The sequence below is a fragment of the Chinchilla lanigera genome, unplaced genomic scaffold (assembly GCF_000276665.1).
Source record: "Chinchilla lanigera isolate Chin_1 unplaced genomic scaffold, ChiLan1.0 scaffold00012, whole genome shotgun sequence".
Lineage (NCBI taxonomy): Eukaryota > Metazoa > Chordata > Mammalia > Rodentia > Chinchillidae > Chinchilla > Chinchilla lanigera.
The window spans coordinates 33,090,716-33,114,121 of NW_004955413.1; the positions used below are offsets into that span (position 1 = coordinate 33,090,716).

Below are 23,406 nucleotides of genomic sequence, written 5' to 3' on the forward strand. Positions count from 1 at the left end.
TGAATGGATTTAAAACAAATGGGTTTTGGGGCTAGGGATATAGCTCAGCGGCACAGCGCCTGCCTGGCAAGCGCAAGGTTGTGAGTTTGATTCCCAGTACCCAAACAAACAAACAAACAAAATGGGTTTTGATTTTATTTTGGTGGGGGGAATCAAACTCAGGACCTGGCACTTGCCAGGCAGGCGCTATGCCGTTAAGCTATATCCCCAGCCCCAACAAATGGTATCTTTTAGGAGATCGCAAACGCTATGTTTTGGGGCCAAGATCATTTTCATATGAATGGCTAGTGGTCAAGCAGGTACGGTGCTGGCAATCAGATGGGCTTAGAAAACAGAGAAGTCTCCACCAGCTAGCCAGGAACCTGGAGAGTTGGAAACGGTGGAATGAGGGCGGCGGTGCGCCCATGCGATGACTCTCACTCCTGCCCTTGCCTGCGGGCTACCCGCTCACAAACAGGTCAGGGACTTGCCCAGGGGCCGGACAGAGAAGCAGGGTTCAGACAGGCAGCCACGGCCTGAGGAGGGGTCCAGGGTAGAGCCGGGGCTCCTGGACCCCTTCCACAGAGATCCCCAGTCCAGAAGCAGGAAGTGCTGACGTGAGTTTGCAGTGGCCCCTCCTGGCCCAGCCCAGGCAGGACCTCAGGGTGCAACCTTGCAGGTGTCACCTAAGGGGCATGACTCCCAGTGTGGTCACCCCAAGCTGGAGACACATTTCACCCCCAGCAAGGTCTCAGCCCCTAGCTCTGGGTGACGCCCCCCACAAAATTCCCCTGGAAGTCCAGCCCCACCTCGCTGCGGAGTGACAGTCACAAAGTCCCCAGAGGAAGCCGGCCGGGCAGGCAGGCTGCGCGCACCCTCTGCTGTGTGGGCAGCCAGGCTCTGAGGGCCTCAGCTGGCTCCTGCTGTGCTGGGACCTGCCTGGTAATGGGGTTCTTCCACCTGGCACCCGAACCTGGGTGTTTCTGGTTGTGCCAGGTGCCCAAATGCCCCAGACTTGGTGCCCACTGACCTGTCCAGCCTGTCCAGGGAGAAGCGCTGTGTGGAGAAGCGCAGGTAGCTCTCCTTGTAGAACCAGATGGTCAAGGGGTTCCAGTCAGTGACCAGGAACCACTGCCTGATGTCGAACTTGGTGTCGTATATCAGTAGCGGCGTCTCAATGTACTTCTGCACCACCCACCTGTTGTCCCGGGAGGGTGGGCGGTCAGCAGCCACCAGCGCCAGGATGTCTTCCACACGGTCCATGCACACGATGTCTGCAAGGGGCGGCCACTCAGCCAGCACTGCACAGCCCACGCCTGGCTGTGGTCCAGGACAGAGGGAGCACGGGCCAGGCAGCACTGAGTGCTGTGGACAGGCCGGTGCTGCCTGCTGCCCAGCTCTGCCAGCACAGGGCAACCCTACCCTACAGAGGCCCGCGACCCGAGAGGGGCAGGACATGCAGGACACGATCGGGCGGTGAGATCCCCAAGGGGAGGCGGGGCACTGAGGGTGATGGACAGAAGGGAGCAGCCAGGTAGGTGGCAGCACCCACAACCCCCTGGGCTCCTTCTGTGTGCACAGGCCCTGCAGTGCCCCCTCACCACCCAGTCAGGACATGTGACTCTGGTGACTAGGGACACATGGGACAAGTGTCACCCTATGCTGCAGCATGTAATGCCGGGGCAGGCCCTCCGGTCACCTTTCTCTGCTGCGACACCTGAGGCCTCAGCAGAGGAGCCATACATGGGCTTTGGTGTACAGAGCACCCATCACCTACCCAGGCTGCCTGCAGTGGGTGACAAGTGCAACCCAGAAGGGAGCTGTTTCACTGATGCTGCCGAGGTCTGGGGCTGCTTATTACACAGCACTGTCCAGCCTGTCCTGACTGACACAAGGCAGAGGGAGCTCTGGCCGCAGATCCCCAAAGGTTCGGGTGAGCTCTCACAAACCACAAGGCTTCTGTTTCTTAGTTAAAGGGAGTCAGGACCGTGCTCAGGACACGGCAGTGAGCCACCAGCAAAGAGCAGCCCACTGGCTCTAGATGGGGTTTGAGAGGTCCATAGTGGAACTAAGGACTGGCTGGACGGACAGGAGGAGACAGACGCTCCCTGGGAAGAGGAGTAGGCTCAGGACAGAGCCTAAGGAGAAGCACGTTTGCACACATGTATACACACACCTGTACGCACACACGTATGCACACACACATTCACATACAGCCAGGCAGGGAGTGCTTATGGGGGTGGGAGGAAGCCCTGAAGGTCCACAGGGCATCGGCAGCATGGGCCACACAGGCCCAGGACCAGACTGTCAAGACAGAAGATGGCATCTAGGGCCAAATGCAACAAAGCCCAGATCGATAAAGGTTTAAAAACCGCCTGTGAATCTAGCCCTGGGGGCCTTCACGCACTCGCGGCACAGCTCCTGGCGGCTAGGGTTTCCGTTCCTCTTTCGAGCTGCACTGTGCCCGTGTTCTGTTTCCCTGAGGTGCATGCGCGTGTGCACGCACGTGTCTTTAGATAGGACTTGAAGTCTATTAGGTTCATTAGATAGGACTTCAAAATAGCGCGAGGGGCAGATCGAGGGTCCAAACTGAAAGTGAGGTCTCCACAGATGGCGAGGAAGGAGGCACCGTGTGACGCAAAGGGGACCGGAGGTAAACGAGACAGCGCCAAGGTGGGAGCGAGGTGGCCTCACAGAGGAGCCAGAGACGCAGCCCAAGTCGATTCTTTGGGAACATAAATTAGAAAGCCACCGGCAAGTCCTATCTAAACACACGTGCGTGCACACGCGCACGCACCTCAGGGAAACAGAGAACACGGGCACAGTGCAGCTCGAAAGAGGAACGGAAACACTAGCCGCCAGGAGCTGTGCCGCCAGTGCGTGAAGGCCCCCAGGGCTGGCGTCTGGGAGGGGCTGCGCTGGGGGCTCCCCCGTTCCTCGCAAGGCAGCAAGAGCCTGTCACTCAGATCCACCAGGTGATACGGAAAAGGCAGCAAGGCGGGCAGCTGAACTACGTGTGCAGAGGAGAAAGTAAGGGAACCTGCACAGCCCTGAGGATGCCGTCCCGGGGCGCAGGCACCCACCAGTCCATGCCCCACTGACCGTGGATCAGGGCCGTTCCCGCCCCACAGAGCCACGCAGAGACTAGTTTCACTCTGGGCACATGCAGAGGCTGTCTCAGGGTGATGCAGGCCTGCGCGGGGTGCACCCACCCCCCGGAGCTCACCTCGGCCCCGGGACTTGGCCGCAGGCTTTATAATCCAGATGTTCCGCAGCCCATCAATCTCCGTCTGGGGGTTCACAGACTTCATTTTACTCAGCAAAGCCTGGCACTGCGAAAAGTAATTTCTTGAACTGGAGATGAAAGCATCGCCGCTAAAAAGCAAGATCCAGAAAGTGTGTGAGACTCTCAGAGAGACAGTGCCAGCCCCACTGACAGGGGGCGCCTCGGTACCGGGACTGGGTAGCAGCTGACCGGTGGGGCAGGACCGGGCAGGCCGTGGGGGACAGTGAGACTGCGCCTGGGCGGGGCTGTGGAGGACCCCAATCTGTGGGTCTGGACTGATGTGCACCCCCGGCACACTGTGTGCATGCATTGCCTGCTGGTGGTGCCCACACCGACCCCCACTACGGTACCCGACTTCCTGCCCAGCAAGCTTGATCGTCCACTTGATCTTGGCACCGTGTTGGGGCCTGCAGAGTCGTGGCAGCTCCAAGTGTGAGTCAGGAAGCCACCAGGGAACAAAGGCAGGGCCTCGGCAGAGCCGTTCCTGCAGCGGGAGGAGCCTGCAGGTGTCACTCTGCCACTTAAGGAGGAATGACCGCTCTGGCCCTGAAGCTGGCCCCAGACACATGGACCCTCCATGGACGGCAGACCCAGAGCCACAGAGGAAGTGTCCACATAGGCTGCCTGCACACGGCCCAAGGCCACCAGGCACGACTCATGCTGAGGCCCCTGGGGATGGGCTGGGGACAGGGACGTCTGCAGTCTGTTAACCCACCAGGCAGGTTAACAGAGGACAGAATTGGAGAGAAGGAAGCACGGCGTCCCTGGTCACCTAGGCGAAGCCCTCACCTCTGTGGAGCTGTGGCCAGGGGAAAAGATGCCAGAGCCCCTGGGAGTGACGGCACCCAGCTGGCACAGGAACGGGGTGATGGGGTGGATAGCGGCCCTGCTCATGGGTCTACTGACTTCGAGCCCTCCTCAGGAGTGGGTATCACATAATGTCTGATCCCAGGGGGTAGGATAGCTCAACCGTGATGGGACACGGTGCCCACAGGTGCAGAGGGCCTCTAGGGTGCCCAGAACACTCTGCCTGGCCTGCAAGGACACGGCCTGCAAGGCCCCTGGTGACACAGCTGTCATGGCTTTAGAATGGGAAGGTAGCCCTCACCACCTCTCCCCGACATCTGAACCCCAGGTCCAGAAGGAGGCCTCCCGGGGGGGAGGTGGCCCAGGCTCACACCATGGTAGTGACTCGGTGATGCCTCTGCATCCGAGTGTGATGACTCGAGTGTGAAAGCCAGAGGAGGCTGGCAGAGCCTCAGGTTCGCAGAACATCCCACTCCCATCAAACTACACACAGGGTCCCCTCCAGACCCGTGATGCAAATGTGCCTTCTGTCCCAGGGCACGGTGTCCACACAGGGCTCCTATGAGCCTCAGCGAGGAGGGCTGGGCAGGGCCTGGGGGCTTGGGGACCATGTCCAATCTGCTTCAGGGCACCACCTCCAAGCCACGCACCTGCCCACCCTCCGCACATAATTTGCAAAGCGTTGTCCTGGGGCCTAACACTGCCGCCCCACGTGCCACCCAGGACGTCCTTCCACGAAACCAAGGTTGTATTTGTTTCGACGTCCATTTCCCTAGGAGCTAAAAATGCAGAACATTTCTTCATGCACTTACTAACCATGTGCACCTCTTCTTTCGAGAAGTGTCTATTAGGTTCATTTGTCCGTATCTTTCGATTAGGTCTCTTGCTTTTAGGGGTTAATATTTTGAGTTCTAGATGTTAATCTTGTAAAAGAGGAGTAGCTGGCACAGTTTTCCCTTTCTGTAGGTGTCTCTTCACTCTGCTGGTGGTTTCCTTTGCTGAGCAGAAGCTTTCTGACTTGACATGATTCCAATTGTTGATTCTTGCTGTTATTTCTCATGCTACTAGGGTTCAAGCGCTTCCCTCATGTTCCCACCCAGGAGCGTAGGCTTTCTGTTTGCACGTCTGAGTCTTTGATCTGTTTTGATGTGATTGTCGGGCAGGGCGCTGGGGGTCCCGTTTCACTCTTCTGCATGTGCAGAATCAGTTTTCCCAGCACTATTTCTTAAAAACACTGTGTCCCTCTCCAGGGTGTGTTTTTGGCTCTTTTGTCAAAAATCAGGGGGCTGGAGGTGCCTGGACTTGTTTCTGCGCTTCCTGTTTGATCCTGTTCATTGGTCTACATGCCCATTTTCATCCAGTACCATGCTATTTTGTTACCATAGCTTCACAGTATAACTTAAATTCAGGATTGTGATGGCGTCCACTTGCCCCTTGTTGCTCAGGATTGCTTTGGCTGTTCTGGGTCTCTTCTGGTTGAATATAAATTCTAGGACTTTTTTCTAGTTCTATGAAGAATGTTGATGACATTTTAATAGGGACTTCTTAAATCCATATACGATTTTGGTAACATTTTGGTAACACTTCAACAGTATCCTGCATATCCAGGAAGAGGGGATGTCTTCAAACTCTTCAAACTCTTTGTTTAGAGTTCTGACTTTTCATTATACTCCACTCAGAATGGCCATTATCAAGAACACACACACACACACACACACACACACACACACACACACACACACAAATGTTTGTAAGGATGTGGGAGGGGAAAGGAGCACTTCTTACATTGTAAACCAGTATCACCACTATGCAAATCAGTATGGAGAATCCTTTAAAAACTAAAAATAGAAATTACATTTGACCTAGCTGTACCTTTCCTAGAAATATTTCCAAAAGAATTAAAGATGACACTACGGTGATCTGTGAATACCCACAATTCAGAATAGCCAACCTCTGGAAACAGCCTAGATGCCCATCAACGGACCAATGGGTAACGAAAATATGGGATGTATACACTATGGAGCATTACCCAGTCATCAAGAAGAATGAAGTCATGTAATTTGCAGGAAGATGGATGGAACCTCAGACCATAATAGCAGGTGAAATAAGTCCGACATAGAAACCCCAAATATAAGTACGTTAAAGAGTGAAATAAAGGAGAGATGGGGAACAGACATTTGGAGATGGAGATGGGGGTCCAGGGCAGGAGTGAGGAGGGCTGCAGCTAGGAGTTAGAGGACTGCGAACGACCAAGCTGTGATGCACACAGGTACCAACTTTCTAAACCAATGCAATGATTATGCACCTCAGCAAACGCTAATTTTTAAGAAAAGCATAAAAAAGAAAGAAAAAGAAAACATGGCCGGAGCACAAGGCCAGCTCCAAAGAGTGGAGTCTGCGCTTCACATGCGTGTGCTGCTGTCTTCGGTACCCGGACCCGGGTCCGAGGGCTTCGGCTCCCGGAAGGTGCTCCAGCGTTCCATCCCTGCAGTGGCAACTTGCCATCACCCTGACTCTGCCACCAGGCAGGGACCCCTTTCCTGAGCCTGGCTTCTGTTCGGTGGACCCGAGGGCCAAGCGCCCCTTCCACACGGCTGGGCTGCCCCAGTGCCTTCCTCACCACGGCTGTCTTCAGCTTGGGGTCATGAGGTGAGGTCTTCTGAGGACAGATGTTTTCCTGCCTCTCGGATAAAGACCAAGGAGTGGACAGGCAGCTCACAGGAGACATGGACGCCCAGGTGCCTAGGAACTGCCTGGGGCTTCTCCAGAGGCTGCGCCGCCCGCAGGCCTGGCCCGTGGCACCTGCCTCTGGATGAAAGCGTTCGACACTCGTCTCAGCTGCGCTGGGGCACACAGCCCCGTCCTGATACGGAGACGCTGCGCACCCGTCTGTGTCTCACTGGGTATCCGGGCTCCTTCCTTTGTGAAAAGCGGGCAGCAGCCTGTGAGCAACTTCCTCTTACTGACTTGTGTCCTCCATAGCACCTGGATCAGAAACCGCCACAGACACCAAGTGTGAGCTGCTCCTCCAGCCCAGCTGTGTTCTCACGCTCTTCAGAGTGCTTTTGAAGAGACTGTTTGTGATGCTGAGGAGCGAACCCACGGTCTTTGCACTGACCTGTATCTCCAGCTCTTTTCAAGTGTTCTTTAAATTTTGAAACGGGGCTTCCCTAAGTCACTAAGTTGCCCAGGCTGCTACTGAATTTGTGATCCCTCTGCTTCGGCCTCCCAAAGTGTTGAGATTACAGGCAAGTACCACCACGCCCGGCTCAGAAACAAGAGTTCTTAATGTCAAGAAAATGTGTCTACCCATTTTCTCAGTGTTTGTGAACTGTGCCATGCATCATCGCCTTCATGGGCCTGAAGAAGTGCTTCAGTGTGAGTTTTAACTTTCACCCATCCCTCGCTGTGCCCCAAACTAGCTTTCGTGAGCCTGTGAGGCAGGATGCAGTGTAAACCCAGAGGTCACACCTGTGAGGCCTGCTTCCATGCTGTGCTGGTACCTTCTCTGTTCATCTTCTTACCCCAAGCCCACTCTGCTTAGCGTAGGTTCAGCCTGGGCAACTTGGTGACTTAGCAAGACCCCATCTCAAAATAAAAATGTAAAAAGGGCTGGGGATGTAGTTCAGTGCAGAGGTCCTGGGTTCAATCCCAAGTACTGCCCCACCACCACCAAAAAAAAAAAAAAAAAAAAGATGTGGATCTCTTAGTTACTGCATACAGTGTTCTAAACAAGTCAGCAGGGCAGTTAGTGCTGTTCAAAGCCTGTATCTTTACTGATGTTTATCAACTTCTTCAGGAGCTGAGAAAAGTGTGTTAACGTCTCCAAACTATGAGTGTGTTTGGGCCTCTTTTTTTTTTAAAGTGGATGCTGGGAATCGAACTCAGGACCTTATACTTTCCCAGATAGGCGCTTGGACCACTGAGCTATATCCCCAGCCCTCAAATTAGGAGTGTGAATTTGTCTATTTATTTTACTTCTGTCAGTATTTCCTCCACATCTATTGAGACTATTGTACTAATCACATATGAATTCAGAATTGTGCCCTTCTGTTGAACGTATACTTTTTTTTTTGTCTTTTCCAGACAGTGTTTCGCCGTGCAGTTCAGGCTGACCTTGAACTCACTTTGTAGCCCATGCTGGTCTTGAACTCACAACGATCCTCCTGCCTCAGCCTCCCAAGTGCTGGGATTACAGGTGTGTGCCACCATGCCCAGCTTGAATGTACATTTTTTTTTCTTCTTTTTTCCTTTTTTTCTTTTTCTTGAACATACATTTTTTATAATTATGAAACACTGTCTGTCTTTCTGTCTAGTAACTTTCTGCTTTAAAGCCTCGTCTGTATGATATTAATACAGCCACACCAGCTTTCTTTTTTTTAATGTTTCATGATTTACCTTCTATTTATTCTCTTTCAATGTCTCTGTGTAATAATATATAAAGATGTCTCTTGTAAACATAGTCTTTTAAAAAATGATTCTGAAAATTTGTGTCTTGTTTACTGCCCTTAATTAATGAAATCATTGACGTAGTTGGGTTTAAAACCTACTCTCTCACCAGCTGTTCCTGGTTGTCCCATCTTTTCTAGGGACAAGAGCCTGGCCCTGGAAATGAGCAACGCGCTGACATGAATTTTAAAATATCTAAATATTTTTTTTTAATTCCTGGCTTTAAAAAACAGTGCAAACTAGAGAGACAGGGACCAGTGTGGGGCAGGGCTGCGTGTGAGCGAGAGACAAGGGAAACAGATTTCCTGGGTCACAGGGAGCCAGTGTTCCCAAGCCAACCGCGGTAGTGGCTGGACCACTCTGAATTTACTGCAATTCACTGACTTGTACATTTACAATAAGTGAATTTCTGTAACATTCAAACAATAAAGATGTATTTTTTAAACTGAAGGGGAAATGGTAGATGAGAAAAAATCAGGTTCCTCCGACCTGATGACCATGGCCCTTGCTGGCGATGCCAGCCCTAGTAGGCATTGTTTTCCATTCGAAAGGATGCTCACACCTTCCGCCCAGACAGCCTGGACAGTGGTCCAAGCGCCAGTCACAAGGAGGTGCAGGTAAGCTGGGCCCACAGAACGGGCACAGCTGTTCATGACACTTCTGTCAGACATGGACTCTCGTGCAGATTACACAGAGAACCCTGCAGATGGACACAGGGAGACAAACCAGACAGCAGAAGAACAGGCAGGAGACTTGAAGGCAGCTGCTCCGCGTATGCATCTGATGTTAGTACGCCAGGAAGGTGACCACCTTCCTGAGCCCAGGGAAAGGGATCTAGAGTGACTCACAGGAAGACAGACCGGACCGTGGGTGAGAAAGATGAGTCAGTAGGAGGGGCTCCTCCTGTGAGGAACTGGGTCACAAACACAGTCACTGAAACTTGGTCAGAGCGTTGGGGTAGACGGCAGGCCAGCAGGGGCAGCACACAGGCTGGAGTCAGACACAGACGTTAGAAGGGCTCACGGAGGCCGTGCAGAGGAATCTGGGGTGGGAGACACCAGGGACAGTGATGTCTCTGTGTGTAGAGCTGCAGGAGGAGAAGGAAGTGGGTCTCGGTGTGACGTGCGAGCAGAAAGCCTCCTGGAGGGGCAAAAAGAGTGAGCAGAAGTGATGGACCAGGTGCCCTCAGAGACCCAAGGTGCCCTCAGACACCAAGAATTATGACTGCGCAAAACCAAAGACAAAATCTTACAGCATCCAGACAAATAGTCATGCCTCCCCGGGAATGAAAATGACACCTATGGAAAGTGCAAACAAAGAAAACAAGCTGGGCGTGGTGGTGCACGCCTGTAATCCCAGTACTCAGGAGGCTGAGGCAGGAGGATCACTGTGAATTCAAGGCCAGTTTGGGTGAGTTCAATGGCAGTCTAAACTGCATAGTGAAACCCTGTCTCAAAAAGACAAAACAAAACAAAAAATGCGACGGTGGCCCAATGACAGCATGGTGTCTGGCAGCACACCAACCCAATCTTTGCAATGGAAACTCTTATTCCACAGAAAATGTCTTCAGAGAATGAAGGGGAAAGTAGGCTTTTTGAGACCAACCCCCAACCTCCCATGCCCCAAAAACAAAACCAAACAAACCCAGAGACATTACCTAGCAGAGCACCCTAGACTAAACCCTACAGTGGCTCTGGTGGGAAGACGGTGACACTGGCAGTCCTGCGGCTGTGGAGCTGATGCAGGCCCTGCACTCAGGAGGCTGAGGCAGGAGGATGGCTGCTAGTTCGAGACCAGGCTGGACTACAAAGTGAGCTCAAGGCCAGCCTGAACTGCACAGTGAGACCCTGCCTCAAAAAGACAAACAAACAAACAAACAAAAAAAAAAATTCAGTGCAAATAGAACAAACATTTGGATTCATAGAAAAATATTGTCAGTTGGGCAAAAAGCAAGACCCAGCCATTAATGAATGCTCTTTATAGAAGATACACTTTAATTATAAAGGCACCAACAGATTGAAAAGGTTAGTAGAAGACATATACCTTGCAAACCCCGATCTGAAGAAGCCGATGTGGCTGTACCACCTGGGGAGGGAGTAGGACTCAAAGGAAGAATCACTACGGAGGCAGAGAGGACCTTCCTAAGGACAGGTGGGTCTGACACATGGCCGAGAAAGCATTCTGATGCACTGGCTCTCACCGCATCAAAATAGAGACAGTAGCCACGGGTGTCCAGGGAGAAGTGCAAGGACTCCAATGGCCGAGGTTTTAAGTCACCCCTGTGGAACTCTGGAGAACACGCAGGCAACAACCAGGGGGCACCAAATGGCGTTTTGAAGCACAGCCCCTAGCGAACCCAGCGTGCGTGCTCTGCTCACAGGAGCAAGCTGATGGGGGACTCGGGAGGCTCTGTCTGGGAAGGCTGAGTGGGCCTCAAGGGGCTGGAGATGACCTTGACGGGGTGCACTATGCAGCTACACAGATGAACAACAGCAGGATCTCATCCGCATGCACAGTGGGATCCTGCACCACGCACCCCGACTGCACTTACGCTGTACCTCACTGGGAAGGCAGGACGGGAGACGCTTGAGTCATCCAGGGAAGGGTCAAAGTCAGAAGTAGGGGCTGTCATAGACCCTCCAAAACAAGGGCTCTCGTTCCCCTGGCGATTGTCCCCGTTACGGGTGCATGGTGCTGGACCTGGCCGGAGGACATGGCCTGGAGCAGGGAGGGTCAACAGGGGGGCTTCGGCCACCACCCAGAGCAAGCCAGGTAGACTGGCCACAAAATGGCACAGAATTTCCAGGGCTGCTGTGGGTTCAAATGAGGCCAAAAAGGAAAGGCTCCAGGGGGCAGGAGTGATGTCACTCCAGAGGAACCTGAGGAGGCTGTCCTCTCAACAGCCAGCAGGGCCGGGGGGACAGGCTGCAGGGCTCTGGGCACCCCGACACCCAGATGGACGCCCGAATCCCCACCTGCGCGTCTCACCGGACCAGGGCGTAGTACTGCTGGGTCAGGATGCTCCACTCGGCCTCGGACAGGCCCTCCGCGCTGCTCACCAGCCCATCGATGTCCTCGTGCTCCCGCTGCCCCAGGTAGGCCTGACACACACGGCAGGCCACGTCCACCAGCTGTCCCGAGAGACCCTTGCGCTTCTCTCCAGCACCCTCAGGATCTAGAATCCAAGCACAGGTGCAGGACAGGGTCTGCCGCAGGGACACGGCCACCTACCCCGAGCTGCAGGGCACCCAGGATGACACCTCCTGCTGGGAAGTGACCGCAGCTTGCTGCAGGTGTCACTCCCGGGACTACAGCACTTCGCAGGGCACACACTCCTGACCCTCCTGTGCTGCAAGGCCCCAGGACTCGGGAGCACCGCTGGGTCTCAGGACGGGTGTGAGAAGGTGGGTCTCAAACACCCCAGGAACGCAAGCTCCAGGCTGAGAAGAACCCCCTGCCCGCCCAGCTGTGGGGAGCACAGGGGTCCCCGCTGTGTAGGTGGGGGCTCAAGCTCAGAGTCCATGTGACAGCTGCAGAGGTTACCATGGGCACGCATGAGTCTGTTGGGGTGAAATTCCTGGAACGTACAGTGAACCAGCTCACAGTGAATGACAGCACCACTAGTTTCAAAGATGGAGGAGCGGGGTCACCACTCCCTCCTAACAGGAGTTGGCTTTTTTTTTTGGTACCAGGAATCGAACTCACAACCTCACGCTTGCCAGGCAGGCACTGTGCTGCTGAGCTATATCCCCGGCCCTACCACTCCCTCCTAACAGGAAAAGCTGAATAACTGGAAAAATCAGCCACTCTCTCTGGAGAAGAGAGGTCAGAGGCAAAACCAGCATCCTCACAGCCGAGCTGACCCAGAGAAGCACAGGCGAGCAGGGCAGAGGGCTCCACAGCCGGTTAGGGCAGGAGAGCCGCGCCGTACACCGAGCTGCTGGAGCCGACATCCCCGAAGGGTAAGGAGAGAGGGTGGAAGAACAGGAACAAAGGACTAGGGCGACAGACAGGAAACGGGAGCAAATATGGCAGAGGCCAAGAAATGTTAGTGGCCTAAACACACAAATTAAAAGACAGAGGTTGCCGGAGTCCATTAAGCAAGACCGAACCTCATGTATTTCTCTAAGAAACCCTCTCTCAATAGAAAGCTATATTAGATTTAAAGACACATTATGCTAACATGAATCAAAAGTTGCTATGTTAATTTCCCAAAGAACAGACCTCAAGGCAAGGAAAACTATCAGGGGTAAAAAAAAGCATTATGTAAAGAAAAAAGAGTCATTTCCCCAGGAAGATATAACAGTGCTTAAGGTGTATGTCCTAATGATAGAGCTTCAAAATGCACAAGGGAAAAGCTGATAGAACTTCTAGGACAAGGCAATACACACTGTTACGATAGCTGGAAACTTCCACATCCTTGAATGGGAAGTGGACAAGTCCAGCGGCCTGTCAGTGAGGACACAGTACACACACCGTCTGTCAATGGGACACAACTGACGCTTGCACAACACTCCAACCGTAGCAGCGCACATGCATCTTCAGTTCACATAGAACATTCGCCAACACAGACCACAGTCTGGCCACAGAATGGACATTAACCAATTTTAAAAAGCAGAAACCAGTGCCTGCTTTCAGGCCACAATGGGATTAAACTAGAAATCAATAACAGGAAGGATAGTTGGGGAATCCTGAAGTACTTGGAGATTAAAGAATACAATTTTTTTTGGTACCAGAATCAAACTCACGAACTCGCGCTTGCCGGGCAGGCGCTGTGCCGCTAAGCTACATCCCCGGCAAGAATACAATTCTAAATAAGAGAAATTTAAAGCCAGGCATGGTGGTGCATGCCTGTAATCCCAGCACTCTGGGAGGCCAAGGCGAGAGGAGCACAAGTTCAAGCCCAGCCTTGGAAACTTGGTGATTTAGCAAGACCTTGTCCCAAAATAAAAAATAAAAAGGGTTGGAGATATAGCTCAGTGTGAAAGCCCTGGGTTCAATCCCCAGTACAAAAAAAGTAGAAAGACAGACAGAAAGACAGACTTATTGAACTAAATGACAATGAAAACACAACTTATCATACTTAACTAAAATTTGCAGGATGCAAAAGCAGTACTTAGAAGGAAATGTAAACTATCTAATGCTTTATTAATAGAAAATAAAAAGGGAGGGGCTGGGGATTTAGCTCAGCGGCACTGCGCCTGCCTGGCAAGTGCAAGGTCATGAGTTCAATTCCCAGTACCAGAGAAAAACCAAAAAAAAAGAAAAGAAAAAGGGAAAAAATTAATGATTTAAGCTTCCACTTCACCTCAGAAAATCAGAAAGTGAACAAATTAAATCCACAGAAAGCAGAAGAAAAGAAGTAAGAAAAATTAGGGTGGAAGTTAATAAAATTCAAAGCCAGAAATCAATAGGGGAAAAAAAAATCAATAGGGGAAAAAAAAATCAATGAAACCAAAAGCTAGTTCTTTGAAAAGAGCAGTAGAATTAGTAAGTTTTTAGCCAGGCTAAGTAAAGACGGAAAAAACACAAATTATTATCATCAGAAAGAAAGAGGGAAGCCGGGCGTGGTGGCACACGCCCGTAATCCCAGCACTTGGGAGGCTGAGGCAGGAGGATCATTGCGAGTTCAAGGCCAGCCTGGGCTACAAAGTGAGCTCAAGGCCAGCCTGAACTGCATAGCGAGACCCTCTCTCAAAAAGACAGAAAAGAAAGAAAGAAAGAAAGAAAGAAAGAAAGAAAGAAAGAAAGAAAGAAAGAGGGAGCAGCACTAGAGACCCATAGACATGAAAAGGATAATAACCTGGGGGAAACGGGCCAGTGCCTCGAAAGGCCCACCACTCTGCCAAACTCACACGGAACAGACAATCCGAACAGGACTTGTCTTAGCTACGTTCTCATTGCTGGGACAAAATAACCGACACCACATATGAAAGAAGAGGTTTTCTGTGCCTTGCAGTTTCAGTCCATAGTTAGCTGGCTCCAAGGCAGGGAGCAGAGAGGATGGCAGAGAGAAACAGCCCAGGGCAGGGCAGACAGGAAGCAAAGAGTGATCAAGGAAGGAGAAGGGAGATCGATCCTCCCAGGCCATGCCCCCGGCAACCCACCTCCTCCAATCAGGCTTCACCTCCCAAATCACACTTCGCTACAAACCCACTGATGAGCACCACACCCTCACAATCCAATCACCTGCCCAAGTACCCGCCCATGAGTGCTTGAGGCTTTTGGGGGACATCTAGACATGAACCGTATTATGCCGTATGTGCAAAGAACTTTTCGTCTAAAGTTTAAAACCTTACCAGACAGACATAACCAGTCACAGGCAGGCTCCCTGGTAAATCCCAGCATATACGCAGTGGTTTGGACTTAAAATGTCCCCCCAAAGGCTCACGTGGTCAGAGGTGGGGCTTCTGGAAGGTGGTGGGATCCGAAGGGCTCCAGATGCCTTGGTGCACTAACCCATTGCTGAGGTAATAATTTTGTGGCATTATTGGGAAGAGATGGAAACAAGAGTGAGGCCTTGCTGAAGGGAGTGGGTCACTGGGGAGTCACTCTGGGGACTTGTCTTACCCCTGACTCCTTCCTCTGGGGCTCTAGCTAGTTGCTTTCCTCTCTGCCTCCTGGCCTCTTCGCCATACCCTGCTGCTGTGATGCTTCTGGCTCACCACAGGTCTGAAACCTGCAGAACCGGCTGACCTCGGACTGGAACTTCTGTTTGTGTGGGGTTTTTTTTTTTTCCGGTACTGGGAATCAAACTCACCACCTTGCACTTGCCAGGCAGGCGCTATACCGCTGAGCTAAATCCCCAGCCCCCAACCCCCATAGGACTGGAACTTCTGAAACCATGAACAAACCTTTTCTTCCTTTAAGTTGTTTTTCAGGTATTTTGTCACAGTAATGGAAGGCTGACTAGTGCAGAAAATTCATATGTAAGGAAGAAATTATATCAATTCTCTACAATCTCTTCTGGAAGGCAGAAGCAGAAGGAACATTTCTGAACTCATACTACGAGGTCACATTACCTTGATGCTAAAACCATTACAAGGAAAAGAAACTACAGATCTGTATCTTCATGAACATAGAGGCAAACATCTCAATAAAATATTAGCAAATTTAATCCCACAGTCAAAAAATAACTATACACAACGGGCCAGGATTTGTTTGGGTTATAAAAGGCTGGGCTGACATTTGAAATGCACCTAACACTGCCTCAGTATCCATCCTGATGTCCTGTCCCTGGCTGTCACCTGGATCTGGACACGTAGGGCAATAAACTTAATGTTTCACCTTTCTAGTCTTAGTATCTGTCATTGTCCCACATCTGCTGACACCAAGCTTAGCTCAAACACTTAATGAATCACATCAACAGGCCAAATAAAAAGTTACACTATCAGATGGTAAAAAAAAAAAAGACAAAAATCCAACACCTATTAGTGTTTAAAACTCTTAGCACACTAGGAATAAAGGAAAACTTCTTCCACTTAATAAAGAATAACTACAAATATGTAGAGCTAGCATCATACTTTTTTTTTTGTACTGGGAATCGAACTCAGGACCTTGTGCTTGCCGGGCAGGCGCGTATGCCACTGAGCCATACCGCCGGCCCAAGCAGCATACTTAAAGGTGAGAAATTAGCGGGCTTCTTGCTAGGGTAAAGAAAAAGACAAGGCTATTCCTTTTCAACACTGTATTGGAAACCCTAGCCAAAGCTGTAAGACAAGAACAGAAAAGTATACAGAAGGAAGAAATACAACTGTCTATTCACAGATGACATAATTGTGTAGAAAATCTAAAAGAATAAAAGAAAAATAAAACAAAAACACCTAGAGGTAATAAGTGATTATGACCAATCACTTTTCTATACAGCAACAATGAACGGCTGAAATTTGAAATTAAAACAAAATGCCATTTACATGAGTAGCCCCAGAATGAAATATTTAGGTATAAACAAATCTAACAAAATATGTATAAGATCTATATGCAGAAAACTACAGAACTCTGAAGAATGCTGTCAAAGAACTAAATAAGTGGAGAGATATTTCATGTACACCGTAGGGAACACTCACTTTTATTAAGACCTCCACCAGATCTTCCCATCTTGGCCTACGCACAGTCCCAATCAAAATCACAGCAACTTATTTCACAAACCTGGACAAAATGGTTCTGAAGTTATGTAGAGAGGCCAGTGACAGCCAACTCAGCATTAAAGAAGGGCAAAGCCAGAGGACCCGTCTTGCCTGCTCTCAAGAGCTGTACCTCTGTCGTAACTGAGATGTTGAGCTACTGCTGAAAAAATACACAGATTCCTGGAGCAGAGCAGAATCCAAAAAAGACCCACACAAACTGGTCAACTGATCTTTGACATGGGGACAGAAGCAACAATGGAGCAAAGACAGGCTTTTCAGCCAGGGGTACTGGGATAGCTGGACGCTCAGGCACAACAAAACGAAGGTCACCCCTGTTGGGAAGGCTACTCCCAGGGCATCATAGGCCTTTGGGAGAGTGGGAACGGGGAGGACTGTGGAAACTGGGAGAACGTATTTGTACACAGGTCACACAGACAGTGTCCAGTGCAGACAAAGAGCCTTTGAAACTCAACAGTAAGGGGGCTGGGGATTTAGTTCAGTGGCACAGTGCCTGCCTGGTAAGTGCAAGGTCGTGAGTTCGATTCCCGGTACCAGAAAAAAAAAAGGAAACTCAACAGTAAGAAAATGAACAGCCCAGTTTAAAAACGAACAGAGGAGAAGACCCATCACCAACGGAGAGGGACGGAGAGCAAAGGACACACAAAAAGGTGCACAGCAGAACTGCACGTGAGCACGACGACGTGGTCCGTGACAGACCCAGTGGAAGGGTGGAAGTCCAGAACACGGCAGATGAGCAGGTGAAGCAGCAGGGCTTTGTGCACTTCTGGCTGGCGGGGACTGCAAAATAGCCAGTAGTTTCTTAAAACACTAATCACATTCTTGCCACATCATCCGACAACCACACTCCTTAGCATTTAGTTAAATGAGTGAAAACAGTCACACAGAAGCTTGTGCACAGAAGTCTGCAGCAGCTTCACCTGACTGCCGTAGCCTGGAAGCGTCTGGACGTCCCTCAGGGGCTGGGGGCACAGACCGCGGCCCAGCCAGACCGCACTGAAAGCAAACGAGCTATTGAGCCAGGAAAAGCCATGAAGAACCTTGAGTGCTTGCTGGTAAGTCAACAGGGCCAGTCAGAAAAGGCTACAGCCTGCGTGATTCCAACTGTATGACATTCTGGGAAAACCAAACCAGGGACGGAGAAGGACCAGCAGTTTCCCGGAGTAAACTCAGCAGGTCGCAGGGGGTAAGTGGTGTCAGTTACAGGCCTTGCTCTTCACACCAAGATAGTCCAAACAACACTACTTTACCATTTGCTGTGTCTACATCCAATCCACAAGTCTTCCCCTTCCTCACCTGCTGTGGCCTGGGGTTGCCTGATTCACAATCACTGTGCTCAGACACCCTCATCAACACTGTAATGCACTTCTGCACTTCTGTAGCACTGTAATGCACAAGACAGCACTTGTCTGTAATCTCAGTTACTTGAGAGGCAGAGGCAGGAAGACCCTGTCTCAAAACAAAGAAAGCTGGGATGCTGCTCAGTGCTCCCTGGTTCAGTCTCAGGTACCACAGAACAGCAACAAACAGATGCACCATTTGTCTCATGACACAGTGCACTGCTCAGGTGGGGACCAGAGTGGGGCTGGCTGGGCCTGGGGCCCGGCAAAGAGGAAGCCTCTGAGCTTCTGCTCGATTTTGCTGTGAACCTAAAGTACTCTTAAAAGTATGTTTTATTAAAGTAAACTCTTAAAAGCATGTGGACCTGCCTGTCACTACAGCACTCAGGCCTCTCTGCAGAGACCAGGGGTGGTGCTGGGTCCAGGGAGTCTGCGTGACGCAGGACAAGGGTGCTGCAGTGCCCTGCAGCAGGATGGCCATGACATCACCGATCCACAAATGGTGAGGCACAGCGTGAATCGGAGGTGAATCGGAGGTGACCTTGCCTGGGGCCCGGGGTCCTTCAGACGCCCAGTGCCACCATGCCGGACCCTGCCCTGATGGTCCCACGCCCCGTTCCCCGCACCTGTCTTGCCGCCCTCTTCACCAGGCCTGGCCTCCTCCTTGTGGCTCCTGGTCTTGCTTTTGGGGCAGCTGTGGTGGCTGACGACCCACTTGAGGATGCTGGAGGCCATGGTGCGCCGGAAATCATCTGGAAGACGCTGAGGCTCGCTCTTGCCGTTTAGCCCCTCCCTGCCTGTCCTCTCCCTGGTCCTCCCCTCAGGCCCCACCCCGGGCCTCTGAGGTCCCTCCCCGGAGCCAGGTCTCGAGCCCCTCTGCAGCCCGGCACAGAGCCTGAGCTGGGGCCTCCAGGTGTCTCCCCTTTACCCCCACCGCAGCCCAGCCCAGAGGGCAAAGGTCCCTGGTGGCCCTCACTCACCCACAAACTCCTGCTTCTCACTCTCCGCACAGAGGCTGTAGCACCGCGGGAAGAAGGCATCGGGGTTCGCCTGGACGAACCATGGCAGGCTCCTCATGTTGACGCACAGCCCGATCTCCAGGGACAGAAGAGTCAGGGCCCATGGGGCAGCCAGCGCCTCCCCAACTGAGCACCCGTTTGGGCTTGGTCTGTGCAGCTTGGGGAGGGTTCCCGAGGCCCCAGGACCACCCGGACACGGGGCAGTGCACAGCAGGGCAGAGCAGGGTGCCCCAGGGTGGGGGTGGGGAGGCCAGTACCCCGACTGCCATTGAAAAGCCCGAGCCCAGCAGCCCCAGGCCCCCTGCAGCACAGAGCAGTCACCCCAAGCCTAGCGCCACACTCTCCACCCACTTTGGTGGTGAAGGACGATGTCTTCCCATAGTGGTTCAGCATCTGGTCAGAGCTCAGGTTGTGATAGTCGACCATGTCCCTTTTGACAGTCCAGAGGAGGTACGGTGTCTCGTTCTTTACCAACCTAGACTGGCAAGGAGAACCCTCTATCAGCACCCCACGTTTACAGTTCCTTTCCTTGGGACAGGTTGGACAAAGCTGAAAGCCAGGCGTGGTGGCACACGCCTGTAATCCTAGTACCCTGGAGGCTGAGGCAGGAGGACTACAAGTTTGATCCCAGCCTGGGCAACTTGGTGAAACCCTATCTCCAAATAAAAAGAAAGCGACAGAGGCTGGGGCTGCAGCTAAGCGTGAAGGTCCTGGGCTCAATCTGAGTGGCGGTGGCCGGTGACATTCTAACCAATTCTGCCGTCTTGACTGTGGGCCACACGCTCCTGATGGCCCACCCATGCTGGGTGGGAGCAACTGTGAGCACACAGAATTCCTCTCCCCAGAAGCCAGCTGTGTCCCTGCCTGGGCCCAGAGTGCGGTCTGAGCTGCCCTCCCCGGGTGACCCATGAGGCTCGGGGGTGTGCCACCTGCCGTCCTGGGGTGACCAGTATGCTCTGTGACCCAGGATAGAGCCCACAGGAAGAAAGCTCCTGTGTGTCGCCTCCCTCCCCCAAAGTGGGACCCCCAGTGCACAGAGCAGGGCGGAGGGATCTGGGGTGTAGCGGACACCTGTGGCTGGTGTCCTGACTATTGGTGACCTTCTGTCCACCAGCAGCAGCGTGTGTTTGCACCAAACTTCTAACCATGACAAAGTGCTCTCCAAAGTCCTAGGTAACCCCTGACCCCTCTCTTGGGTCAGCTCCGGCAGGCAGGCGTGTGTGGACAGGAGCACGTGTGCATCCATGGCCCAAGTTCGAGGTCCCACAATGTGGATCTGTCTGCTCTGGGCCCTGGTGGCGCCCAGCCCGGGGCCTCTTCCTATGCTGCTCTGCACAGCTGCCCCTGTCTGCAAAGCCCAGGCCTGCCTGGACACCATGCACAGTGCTCTTTCTCTTGATCTGACCGCCTGTGCCTGCCCCAGAGCAGTGTCGACGGATTTCACCGCCACTTCGGGTGGAAACCTCATGTTTGAGCATGTGACACAGGCGTGTAAAGCACAGAGGGCTGCAGTGGTCGCAGGCCTAGGTTATGCATCAGTGGCAGAGTGGGGTCCCCACCCTTCACCCCTACCAGCCCACTGCTGCCTGTGTCTCCCCACTCATCCACAGATTGAGGTCCTTTCCTCCAGAGATGGCCTCTGGGAGGTGATGGAGGCTGAAGGGCGGGGCTCTGGGAATGGGATCTGGGCCCTGTGTACAGGGTGAGGACTCAGCCATCTGGGCCAGGCGGGCGCAGGCCAGCGTTAGCCCCAGGCTGTGCACGGAAGTGTGTGTCTGTCCTGAGAAGCTGAGAAGCTGCCGGTGCCCCACCCTGGTCACACAGGCTGGGCTGAGACCCTGCTTCCCTTCTGGGCTGCACGTGGGGGTTCCCAGAGCCGTGGCTGTGGTCTGGATGCATCCCCAGCAGTGTGTGCTGGAATCCCCAGCTTTGGGTGGTGGCGGTAAACCCTGAAAAGAGCAGGCGCACAGAGAAGGCACAGGCGGAGGCCTGTCTCCTGCACTCGGCCTTTCTGCCATGGGGGGCACGGCAGGAAGACCCTCGCTCAGCAGGGCGCCCAGACAGGCCTCCGGCCTCCAGGTGAGTCACACCGTCCTGGCGTTCCTTTACACAGCACCAAGCGGACTAGGAAGAGGGCGCACTGATACGTGCAGAAGTGCAGCAACGGGCTGGGGATTTAGCTTAGCGGCAAAGCACCTACCTGGCAAGCGCAAGGTTGTGAGTTCGACTCCTGGTATCGGAAGAAAAAACAAAAACAAAAAAAAAGAAGTGCAGCGAATGCCACGCATGTAGCACTGTGCTCACTGCCGCTGGGCGGTGTGTGGCCTTGCCTGTTTTTCAAGCCACGTTCCAGTTTCTACTCATGTTCTTATATGTATCCTGGCCTTTAAATTGTGTGTATTACAAATAATCTTCTCCTACTTTGTGGTTAACTTTTTCTTTTCTTTTGTTTTCTTTTCTTTTCTGGTACTGGGGATTGAACCCACGGCCTTTGCACTGAGCTACATCTCCATTTTTTAATTTTGAGACAATTTTCACTAAGTTGCTAAGTTGTCCATGCTGGACTTGAACTTGGAATTCCCCTGCCTCAGCCTCCCAGAGTGCTGGGGTCACAGATGTGCAGCACCATGCCTGGCCTGGGATTAGTCTCTGTGTCCTCTTCACGGAGGACTGTGGTGCATTGAGCCCCAGAGGCGCCAGGTTGGGTGTGGTGGCAAGGCGGGGGCAACTGCTACGTGCCACCAGCTCCCACAGACCTGACTGTCTCCCCGGCCCTGGCCTCAGAGCACCCCTTGGCACACCTTCACAGAGAACTGACAGGTGCAGCTGTGGCCCTTTATGGGGCACAGAGGAAGCCAGCTCCTCCAGGGACCCCTCCAGCTCAGCCAGCCGCCCTCGCCCCTGGGCCCGCCGGCGCTGGCTGCCTGTGCAGAGGCTCCGGTGACTCCTGTTTGCTGTCCTCCCCTGCGACACAGGCCCCACCAGGTGGTGTGAGGGCAGAGGCCGCTCACACACTGTGCGGGGACCTACCATCACATCGTGAATGTCCTCTGCTTTCCCTGGAGCCACTTCCTGATCTTCTTGGACCTCGACATGTTTATTGTCTGCAGATGATACATGAGAGACGCTAGTGCCGCCCTGTAGAGCCCGGCCACACACGGTCCCCACAGCTGACAGACGGCAGCATGGCCACCCCAGGCGTCCGGCTCCTTGTGGGCCCCCTGCTCCCACCCCGCCCGGCTGCGTCTGGAAGCCTGGAGGCCCAGACATCCTCAGGGTGAGTGCAGCAGACTCTCGGGATGAAAGGTGCGGGTGGGAGGGGACGTTTGACCTGCGTCTCTGTGACTGTGGGGCCTGTCCAGGGCAGACCCGCTGGGCAGAGGTCTGGGGATGACCAGCAGCACTGTGGGAGCCTGGGAGAGGCCTGCAGGGAGCTGGGGCTGTAAGAGGCACGGCCAGGGACAGGTGTGGACCTGAGGAAGCGACCAGTACTGATACGACACCCGGGGCTGGGAGAGCGATGGGTCAGACCCCGGCAGGCCTGGGCGTCCTCACACACAGGACACCCTATGCGGGAGGACCCGTGTCCCTGATACTCTACCAGTGATCCCCACGTCTGCATCCTCGAGACCTGGGACCTTGGAAAGGAAGTGGGACTTCTTCTCCACCCAGCCCTTCCTCCGAAGAGTGGCCCGGATCACTGGGTAGTGTCCGCAGATGGCGAAGATCTTCTTCTCCTAAAAGGGCAGAGGGCCTCAGCACCAAAGAATAAGGCAGTGACATCCTCTATGCGATTACGAGGGTCATCCAGTGAGGACAGTGTGTCCAGCACAGAGAAGGGCATTGAGGCCACTGGAGCCGGAGCAGGGGTGTGCTTGTGCATGTGTGTGCACACGTGCATACATGTGTGCATGGGTGAGCATGGACATGCATGTGCATATTCACGTGTGTGGCACGGCTCACCCACAGCCCACCTGGGGACATCATTGCTCTGTGTCCACTTCATTGTGAGGCCTGGTGCAGAGCCACACATTCATGCTCACACACTCAGTTGCACACTTACACACACAGCTAGGAGCCGTGGGGAGTGGCCCCTGCTCTGGGTGCTGGACACAGGAGGTGAGAGGAGATGCAGCTGTGTGGGAGCCTGGTCGGGCGCCAGGCCTGAGGGACGTCCTGTGCAGCTTTCTTCTCTGCGGAGCTCACCGTCCCCCCTCATGTTCTGGAGGGCCAAGGACACCAAGGGCAGGCGGGAGCGCGGGATGGGTAAGCAGGCAGCGCAGCCGCCTGGTCAGAAGGTGTGGGAACCCTGTGGCCACTCTTCGGCCCTGGCTCAGCTGCTTGGGGACAAGGTGGCTGGCAGCTGATGGCAGGGAGCACGG

The 23,406-nt window shown here is 53.2% G+C and overlaps 1 protein-coding gene across 1 annotated transcript in view; it reads right to left on the reverse strand.

Annotated features, from left to right (window-relative positions):
* Positions 1-23,406, reverse strand: part of Ttll8 (tubulin tyrosine ligase-like family member 8) — a 33,274-nt gene that overhangs the window by 4,188 nt on the left and 5,680 nt on the right. The window contains exons 4-11 of the mRNA XM_013511673.1: positions 22,626-22,761; positions 22,055-22,128; positions 19,376-19,504; positions 18,986-19,100; positions 18,632-18,757; positions 11,510-11,696; positions 3,206-3,354; positions 1,010-1,253 (exon numbers count right to left, since the gene is read on the reverse strand). Coding sequence (XP_013367127.1) covers positions 1,010-1,253; positions 3,206-3,354; positions 11,510-11,696; positions 18,632-18,757; positions 18,986-19,100; positions 19,376-19,504; positions 22,055-22,128; positions 22,626-22,761 — 1,160 coding nt within the window. The remainder of the gene's footprint in view (positions 1-1,009; positions 1,254-3,205; positions 3,355-11,509; positions 11,697-18,631; positions 18,758-18,985; positions 19,101-19,375; positions 19,505-22,054; positions 22,129-22,625; positions 22,762-23,406) is intronic.